At 40.9% G+C, this 10187-nt stretch overlaps 1 protein-coding gene across 1 annotated transcript; it reads right to left on the reverse strand.

Annotated features, from left to right (window-relative positions):
* Positions 1–3993: 3993 nt before the first annotated feature.
* LOC141760967 (kelch-like protein 33) lies at positions 3994–8578 on the reverse strand. The gene is made up of 4 exons (XM_074624108.1): positions 6933–8578; positions 5865–6792; positions 5614–5781; positions 3994–5109 (listed from the first exon to the last, which is right to left on the reverse strand). The coding sequence occupies exons 1-4, from the start codon at positions 8350–8352 to the stop codon at positions 4587–4589; spliced, it is 3039 nt and encodes a 1012-aa protein (XP_074480209.1). The 5' UTR covers positions 8353–8578; the 3' UTR covers positions 3994–4586.
* Positions 8579–10187: the final 1609 nt, after the last annotated feature.

A 10187-nucleotide genomic window follows, 5' to 3' on the forward strand; every position in this document is an offset into this window, starting at 1 on the left:
AATACAGTACAGTCCTATCCGGATAATCACATGTTACACTTTGATAGTTTTCGCTGGGGAACAGTGAACTCTGTCATGTCAGCTGTCTGAAGAATGAGGAACATGAGATGGAGAAAAACAATAGTTATGTGTTTCATGTTGGAATGAGGATGTAGACGAGACAATTTGCTCTATAGGCTACTGATGAGTGATGGCACAGGTTGCTATGGTAACAGACAGATCACATCAACCACATGATGTCAAGTCAAACCTGCCTTATCACTTGATAGGGATGATTAAGTGATGATATAACTGTGAATCAGACAGACTAAAACAGTCATTTCAAAGACTGGGTTGGGACCCACAGGTGGGTCTAAGGAGATTATGTTACATCAAATACATTTCTTCCATCGTGTGCAGATTTATATCTGTAGTAGCCTACACCTTTGAGTCACATGATGGAGCCTGAATGTTCGTACTGTCCTGATAATTGTAGTCTACTTTTAACATTGAATCTAGTATGAGAGGCTAGCGTACATTTGGTTTGTTTTACTGATGAGAAGAAAAGATGAGAGCCTAAATGCATTTATTTAATGGTCAGGAACATTCATTTTCACACAAATTTGCTCTTCTCACAATTTAAAATGTATATATATTTATATAATATATTATGTCACAACATAATATATTATATAAATAAATAAATCTAAATGTTTTTAGTTATATATTTATTATCTTACTTATTTATTTATATAATATATATTAATTTATATATTTATATAAATATATAATATGTTATTTTGGGTCACAATATAATATATTATATAAATAAATGTATTTATTTATTGAATTTCTTTTTTTCTTTTATATTTATATATATATATATATATTGGGTCACAATGGTTTGTCATTTTTAAGAAGTGGGTCCACAGACAAATGTTTGGGAAACACTGGTCTAAAACACACCATAGTCCTTTATCCTTTTAAAAAATGGCGCTGTTTAACAAATTCTAAAATAAGTTCTCACAAAATAAGGAATAAATTGTCAATAATATGACTTGCATACATACATGCTTTTTATAATGTACAGGTGGCAGTAGTTTCAAGCAACACTGCCCTCTGCTGCTCTGCAGAGACGTAGCACAAAGAACACACTCATCTTTCTATCATTCGCTTGCTTTTTAGTTTCATCATTTGCTTCTTGAAGCTCATAGAAACATAGTCTCCAAACTAAGCCATATGATAATTTGCTCGGTTTATTGCTCTTTAGAATAACATTAACAGATTACTTTAACAGACATAGTTTAATATCCATAGTTTATATCAGGGGTTCTCAAGCTTTTTGGGGCCAGGGATCCCATAAAGGGGAGAACATTTTCCAAGGACTTCCTCATAGTTGTAACACAGATTAAGTATAATACTTACTACCATTTGTACCTGAGTGAAGTGACGGATTCATGGCAGATTGGCGTGATGTGTCACAATCATATCGGAGTTATTGGCCCCAAAGCTATAATGTGGGTGGGAGTAATGGACACAATATGCTTGTTTTATAAGTGCAAATGGTCCCCATCTGTAGATATGTACTTTTTAATGATACAGCACAATTTTATAATTTATAGCAAATTATTTCACGGACCCCCTGACAGAGTGCCACGGACCCCACTTTGAGAATCACTGGTTTATATGATATCTATTGATATATATATGTCACATTCTCCACTGATTTTACTGGCAATCACACTCACAAAGTCCTCCCAGTAGGCTTGTTGGGACACGACCAGAACTGGGCTCCCTGAGGGGCCTCAACACTGCTTACTCACTGATATTCGAGGACCTTTCTCAGTGGTATATAAGCCGCTGAAAAAAAAAACACCCTCCAAAACCTGCGGAGGACAGTATCCAAGAGACTACAGATTTAAAGATCGAGGAAATGGAGTTCAGGGCTTCGCTTCTGCTTACCTTCCTGGGACTCTCGTTTGTGGAGCTGGGGTTTGGACAAAGAGGTGACATGGATATCAATGAGTGGTTCAGAGATAAAGTGGAATTAATAAAGAACTTGGAGGACAAACTTAAACAAGTAGAAAAACGGCAGAATGATGTTGAAGCTTTTGAGGCCAAGCTCAACGCGACCGTAGATGAGGTGGCGAGACAGAAAGCTGAAGTGGACAGGCTGAAGAAAGAGAATGAAGGTACAATGATTCATGTTGATGAAATATTACCACATATATTCCCACTCATTTTGTCATTAAATCATTTATTTTGTTACTTGCACAGGCCTGAAAACGAGACTGGATGCCACAGAGGAGGAGATTGATAAGCTGAAGCAGAGCGAAGGTGAGATGATCAAACTTATAGTATTTAAGTTTCTGTGTTACCAATAAACCAGAAAATAATGCGATATGTGATCATACTGATCGATTTGCATCTTTTGCATTAATTTCTCCATGTAACTGTCCACAGCCACCCCTCAGATCGCGTTCTCGGCCTCTTTGGCAAACGTCGGGGAGATTTACAGAGGACCCTGCACGGACAAGGCCCTGATTTTCAAAAGGGTCTTCTCAAACACTGGCAATGGTTATGACCAAAATACAGGTACTGTACACTCTTACATCATGTATGTCCATGTCCTTGTAGATAATTAACATTTATTTTAAACATATTTCTAAGGGTTTGACAAAGAACAACAACTCAGTCAATATCAGAATTATTTTTAATTATTTAAAAAAGCACAAAAGCATGATAGATCATTTATACTTTTTTGCTTTTTCCTTGCCTTTTCCTTTAGTGTGTTATATAGATTTTGTGCATGTAAAAGGTCTGCAAATTTGCAAAGCACGAAGTCGATGTCAAAGGGAGATACTCTCCCCCACAGAAACACTGCTCCTCAACTGCCTGAAACGCCCTGCTTGAAGTCCCGCCTTTTCTTCCATAATGTGGTGATGTCACCAAGTAACACATTTGCATTTTACCTGGATAGGGGCTATAGTTTGGCTCAACCTCAAACAAATTGGTTAGAGCAGAGCTGAGTCGGAGTCCAAAGAGTTTGGTTCAATGGACCAATCACAACAGAGTGGGCTAGCTGACAGATCAGGGCAGACTGGGCTGTTTGGGGGCAGAACAGGAGCTCAAACAGGGCGTTTCAGACAGAGGATGAAAAGAGGTGCTGCAGCACTGCCGATATGAGAAAAGTAAAGCGTTTTTCGAACATTAAATCATGTAAACATGTTCTAGTAGAAACCCAAAATACAAGTATGCACCTGAAAATGAGCATTATAGGTCCCCTTTAAGCAGATTTTTAAGATAAAATTCCTGTTTTTCTGTGGCTGGAAGTCTACTTGTAGACACTAAATGTCCTAAGGCTGTAAAACTCACACATCTGCTTCTGGTATTTCAAAACAAGAACAAACAAAGAGAAGAATTTGCTGATACTGTTTGACTCAGGTGTCTAGTGTTTACTAGTGACAGACTTTTATTACAGAATGTTATCAGTTGAGTCAAACCTCAATTGTTGGGACCATTCAATGGCTCCACCAACTAAGGTTTGTCTCCAAAGCACCTCTGAAATAAACTACTTGTAATTTGAGTTACTAATCTTGCATCTGTTTGTCTTCATTGCAGGAATCTTCACAGCACCAGTGAACGGTCTCTACTTCTTCAGCTTCAGTACCTATGGCTACAACACTCACGTCATGGGGGCCATTTTAATGAAAGACGGCGTTCGCCAAATTTCAACCTATGATAGCCCGTCAGCTGACAGCTCAGACAGCAGTAGTAATGCTGTTGTTCTGCAGTTGGCTGCTGGTGATAAGGTGTACATGGAACTGTGGGATAATGGCAGAGTGTTCGACAACTTGAATGGACAAACGACCTTCAGTGGTTTTCTTGTCTTCCCTGTGTAAATGATGAGAAACAATGCATTGTGTTGTGCTTTTACACTCAGGAAAGATGATTATGCAACAAGTGACATCTGTGAATTTGCTTTCTTTTACATTGTGGCTCTGTTCCAAAGCATGTGCTGACATGAAAATTACACAGTATGATTATCCTATCAAAAATCAAAACAAGCTTTCATTGAAAAATCTCAAAAACCCATGGATTTTTTTTCAATTCAACAAGTACATTTTAATGAAAATACAAATGTGTGAACCTTCTTCAGAACAATAAATGCAAAATACTTATATTGTCTCTTGTCCTGTCTCTGGTGACTAAACACAGCTTTCTGCACATTCTGCAATGAATAAAGTATGCCAACTATGAACACAAGAGGGAGCAACTCCCTCTTGTGTTCATACTGTAGTTTGTTATTGCAGTAATTGGTGTAAAAATTGTTATTCTTTGTTTGTTATGGAAATAACTGCCATCCCATCTTTAACTAAAACAAATAATTTCATTACAGTTTTGAGTTAATTGGAATATATAGCACCAAAAATATTCTACATTACAAAGATACCCTACTTTTTGCATGTAAATATCCTTACATCGGCTACAATACAACAATGTTTTCTAAATTACAAAACTGTTATTAACATGCATTAAGTAACTGGAAATTCAGTATCATTAAACTTTATACAACAACAGTAATGACATTCGTATGTCACCATGTCTTACGATCGGAATTGTGGTGGCAAACACAGCACAGATGCCCGTATGTCACTGTTCGGCCCGGGCATTCTGCCCATGTTCTCCCACCTCTGCGTGGTGGGATCGTACCTATGGACCATCTTGGTGTCGCTGTAATCTTCCTGGCTGTATCCACCCAGCACATAAAACTTTCCCTCCAAAACTGCACCTGCTGCTCCTACATGTGGCATTGGCAGAGATGCGAAGGCAGTCCAGGAGTCTGCTACTGGATTGTACATCTCACAAGCTAGCTGGTCAACAATACCCATTTTATCATCTGCGGAGATCCCGCCTGCTACATAAAGACATTCACCCAGGGTCTCCATGCAGTGACGAGCTCGGGGTTTAGCCATGTTTGCCAAATGAGTGCTTCCTGTCTCTGGGTGGTACAGAAACATGGATGCAAGGTATTGGCAGTCGCTGCTCAACCCTCCTGAGACAAAGATCCGCCCTTGTAAAACTTTTGCTGCATGGCCAGCCATAGGCAGATCCAAGGGCCACGTGAAGCTGAAAGAGAAGACATTTTTTTTAAATACTTTGCACATAATTGACCATTTATATCAAATGAGAAGTATCACATTATAATGGCCGTACTGTAAACCTGAAGGAATATAATTGGATGTTACTGCTTTTGTAGCCAAGTGAATGAGTCTTGGTAAATGGACTTGCATTTATATAGCGCTTTTCTAGTCTTCCGACCACTCAAAGCGCTTTACACTACATGTCAGCATTCACCCATTCATACACTGATGGCAGAGGCTGCTAAAGTGCCAACTCTAATCTAAATACTAATTCACACACCGATGGTTATGCCTTCGGGAGCAATTTGGGGTCAAGTGTCTTGCTCAAGGACACATTGACATTTGACACTCTGAGCCACAGCCGCCCCGTCTTAACAAGTCTTTTATGCTTTTTACTTACGGTTGTTTTACGTAACATTTTTAGCAAGAATATACACTTGATGCATATAGCACACTTTGTTTTGAAAAATTAATATCCCTTCCAACGTACCTCCAAGAGTTTCCAGTGGGACAGTATCGTTCCACACTCTGTATATATTCACGGTTACAATGTCCGCCGATGGCATATATCTTTCCGTCCAGAACAACCACGGAGAAAGAGGATCTCTTTTCCTGCATTTCAACCAGGCACTCCCAGCTGTTTTGAAGGGGGTCATACCTACAGATGTGGTCAAATGAGACACATATAAGTAAAGAGGTATTGAAACATGTCTTTAAAACTGTAATTATCACCTCTCTCACTTGTAAACAGAATTCAGGGTGTCGTTGATGCCATAATACTTCTTGCCTCCAAAGATATATAGTTGTCCTTTGAGGACAGCCACCTCATGACAGACCCTCTCTAGCTCTGGCATCTCTCCCAGCTTTCTCCACTCCATAGTCTTAATTATCCCAGTATGGTTCCTTAGGGAATTCCCAAACCAGAGATCTTTGCTGATGATGCGGCTACTCAGGTCTTCAGAAATCTGGTCACCTCCAATCAAGACCAGATTCTCTTGCGGCAGATAGATTCGGCACGGACTCTCATTGGAGCAGAAATCCTCAAAAACTGCTTTATAGAGCTCTGCCAGGCTGTGATCAGACCACATGTTCAGAGATTGAACCTCTTTGAATTCCTTGAATGTCATCAGGGGAAAGTGGATGGTTTTCATTAGTTCTTTGGCAAACTTCAGCCTTATTTTAGGCTTTGCTTGGATCCATGCCACCACTGCTTTGAACACAACAAGCTCAGATGGAACACAGAGCAAGCGACTGTTCAGGTACTTGAGGAGCTTTTTGGCTGGCAGGTCCTTGAACTTTGAGATGCATGCCACCTTTTGGAATTGCCGCAGGACGAAATCGTCTGCGACTTCAAGGAGCTGCGCCATCTCGTAGGCCTCGGCAAAAGATGCCACATCCAGGCAGGAGTGAGGGTTTATTTCTCGATGCAGGAAGTTAAGGCACAACGAGAGGGCAGGTTGGTACTGGAGCTGGAGAGCGGTGCTGGTGATCTCATAGGCACACCTCCAGCTGAGGGGAAGAGCCCCGCTGTAGGAGCAACCAATCAGAACCTCCAGCTCTGAAGCCAAAAGGAAGGGAAGGGTCACACGGGGCTGACGGGATTCCCTCATCCCAGAGGTGAACATGCCACGGAAGTAGTCACTGCACACAGCAAGGATGACTCTGTGGACTGAAGGGAGGATGGTAAGCACAGTATAAACCAACTGTAATCCCAACAAATTTGTACAGGACTATACTTTTTCAGTTGGGCAACCAGGGATCGAAGGATCGTATCCTCTAAAGTTGCTGCATTTATTATACTCTACTCACCATGAAGTGATCCTCCAACAGCTTCCAGAATTACATCACAGCCCACACTGTCCATCCACAGCTGTTTGATGGACCGAAGACTGATCGCCATTTGTTCTGTAGCCGAGATCCTTTCCTCTTTCTTCTGGGTTTTTGTGGACTTTTCCTCTTCCTTTTTGCAGAGATCCAGCACCCTGGGGGCACCCATTGATTGAGCCGCAACCGTTATCTGGTGCAAAGTGTTCTTGTTCAAACATGATAAGAGTCCAGTGTAGGCAAACTCCACAACTGCCTTCAATCCAACATGATCCACCTCTGGACCCAGAGACACTGACCATCTGTGGACTCCAACACTTGTATCTTTTCTTTCACCAACTCTATCGTTACCTACATTACTTCTACTAAGACTTTCTCGGACACGGGAGCTGACAGCAGCCAGGACAGGGGAGTGTACGTGGAAACTCTTCCCATCCTCTGTGCTCAAAGTAAGGTCAGTGAGAAGGTAGGAGTCCCTGAACTCTGTCAATGTACGGAATATGTCCATGCGATAATCATTTTTGCAGTAAATCTTTACCACGTCTTCATCATTACTATCTGCTTCTTTGTCCGTTGAATGTTCTGCTTCCTCATCTACCGTAGACTCTTCCTCTTCCTTTTGAAGCTTTTTTTGATCAATTTGAAACTCTTCTTCTCGAGTTGTCCAATATTCTGCAACCCTTTCTTTCCAATCTGTCAAATTCTCACCTTCATCTTGTGCTTCTTTTCTTTCCTTAGAAGTACTGGTTTCTAGGATGCTATTTTCATTGCTCCATGACTTTTCATCAGGATCTTCCAGTTCCTTGGGATCCTTATGTTTCTTCTCAACAGCTCTCTCTCCATTTTTTATCCTGTCAAAGTTGTAAAATTCATCCTCATATCCCGTTGAGTCAGAATGTTCATTATTGGATTCCACTGAATCAGACAAGTTTTCTTCATTATGTTCTCGCCTCACACTTTCTTGGTTTTGCTGAATGTTTTCATCCTCAAGTCTTCTGATACGTTCTCTGAATTGCTCTGCAAGGTGATATTGTCCAATATGCTCCTCTTCCCTGTCGTCTTCCTCCCCGGCCTTCTCTTCTTCCCTCACCTGCCCATCTTCCTCCGCATCCACCTCATCCTCTACCTCATTTACTCCTTCTTCCCTTGTTTCCTCAAGTTCCTCTGCTTCTTTCACCTCCCTCTCAAACTCATTTTCTTTTTCATCCTGCTCTTCCTCCGTTTCTTTTGCTTCTGTCATCTCCATCTCATCCACCTCCCCAACCTCTTTAACCTCCCTCTTCACTTCATTCTCCTTTTCCTCCCCTTCCTCTGCTTTCTTCACCTCTTCCCCCTCGTTCTTCTCCAGCATCTGTCTCCCCCACTCTTCCCAGCCCAGGAGGCTTAGATTAGCAGCTAGTGCCATACTGTCCAATATCACCTGCGTGCTAATCCCTTTAATCCCTCAAAACAATTACAACTCTCGAAGCCAAAAGATTGCAGATGACTTACTTTTTGGCACTGTTTATGAGGAGGAATGTAAAGGAAAAGTCAAGCATGTCAAGTAGTAATCCACTCTTTGGATGCTGCTGTTATTGTTGCAAACCGCTTCACCTCTTTACCCCGTCTGCAGACACCAGCTGTGTTGTCTGTTTGTTCCTCTCCTGCCTCTCCCTCCTCCTCCTGCATGTGTTGCAGGTTTGAGTGGCACATGAACCCATTATTCCTCATAAAGAAGTCGCTATATTCAGACACTTTATCACGAGGTAATCGGGATTCAAGATTTTTTGAGGATGTCAGTCTAACAGAGGTTTGTGGTGGGTTGATGTTTCCTCAATTTGTACTTTTTATCATACACAGTATATTTACAAGCCATGCAATTTATCCTATTGGTTTTTTATTGATTTCACTTTGTAGCCTTTTCTTGTAGAGATCAGTTCTTAAATTTATAGTGTAAAGATTTGACCCAAGCAAGTAATAAAAAAAGGGAATGATCTAGACCTAGAGGCAGCTGGATTTCTTCCCGTCTGAACCAAAATGTCTTGGGGGGGCCTTGGCTCCTTAATTCTGGACCATATGACTCTGAGATTAGTATTAAATGCCCTGAGGGTCACCAGCGGGATCACGTTGCTCCTCCACGTCCAAGAGCAGTGGTATCTGGGTCAAGGATCGAGAGACGTGATGGAAAGAAGGAGGCCGAAACAAAACAACGCCACACCTGTTGCCCTTTGCGGCGAGAGTGAAAGCAAACAGCTGGGTCACATTGTCACCTTGACTTGAAATATAGTTGCACAGGTCACAAGCACAATAGCTGACAGTGGATGACTCATTCCTTGTATTGTACCACATTGTTAGAATGGCACTGGTTTGCATCAGCTATCCGTATTCACAGCTGTTTGTTTGTTGAGTCCTTCCTAAATTCTTAGTTACTACCGCCTAGTTTCAAACTAGTGATGTACTAAATTAGATTGCTCCTATAATACTTCTTAGTAACAACTTTAGTCAAATCGATTGCTGGAAAGCATTTCATTATTTAATGTTAGCATTATTTAACAGCATTTTGTGTGTAGCCTGCATTTCGTACCTCTGTTACTGTTCAACAGGTCATATTAGGAAGCTAATGTTGGTTGATGTTGGTTGATTCTAGTTGGGAAATAGAGTTTTGTTTTGCCTTTACCATTCAGTACTGAGTGAGTCAATTGCAGTTGCGGTAGTGCTTGCTATAGGAGCAAATTGACAATTTAACATTTTGCTGTTGCTGTTTTTCATGAATGTTAATAATGTCCCCGTTCTTATGATCGGTTGATTGTTTACTCCAACTGACAGAAACAGCCGTGATCGTTGAATTAATCTAAGATACAATTCAGAGGTCTGTAACCAGGCTTAAGGTGGACAGTGACATTTGTGACGTGATTTCCGTACTTGATTTTGGACAAATTTGACATAGTTTACGAGCTTATTTTAAGCCCAACCATTATTCTTTTTAAACCTAAGTGATTTTGTTGCCTTAACATAACTGCTTTTCCGGTAAATGACACGCAAGAAGTCGTTTCACAACATTAAGCCTGTGGCATGTAAATGACATGCGAAAACCCTACACCTTCCCATGAGATCGGGTTTTATACAAATCTATGTTCCCTGGTTAAACATCTTGTCTTTAAAGTTTGGGCAGGTAACATAGGAGAAAGGTAAGTAGTTAGACAGGCAGGTAGACCTTTCAATTAGTTTATTCGGGCCGAATTAAATGATTGGACGGCTTTA

The sequence above is a fragment of the Sebastes fasciatus genome, chromosome 22 (genome assembly GCF_043250625.1).
Source record: "Sebastes fasciatus isolate fSebFas1 chromosome 22, fSebFas1.pri, whole genome shotgun sequence".
Lineage (NCBI taxonomy): Eukaryota > Metazoa > Chordata > Actinopteri > Perciformes > Sebastidae > Sebastes > Sebastes fasciatus.

Coding starts and splice junctions, on each gene's coding strand:
- LOC141760967 (XM_074624108.1), bottom strand. CDS start 8,352: ATGGCACTAGCTGCTAATCTAAGCCTCCTGGGCTGGGAAGAGTGGGGG. Junction 6,793..6,932: donor TGTTGGAGGATCACTTCATG/GTGAGTAGAGTA, acceptor TCCTCCCTTCAG/TCCACAGAGTCATCCTTGCT. Junction 5,110..5,613: donor CCCACTGGAAACTCTTGGAG/GTACGTTGGAAG, acceptor CTTCTCTTTCAG/CTTCACGTGGCCCTTGGATC.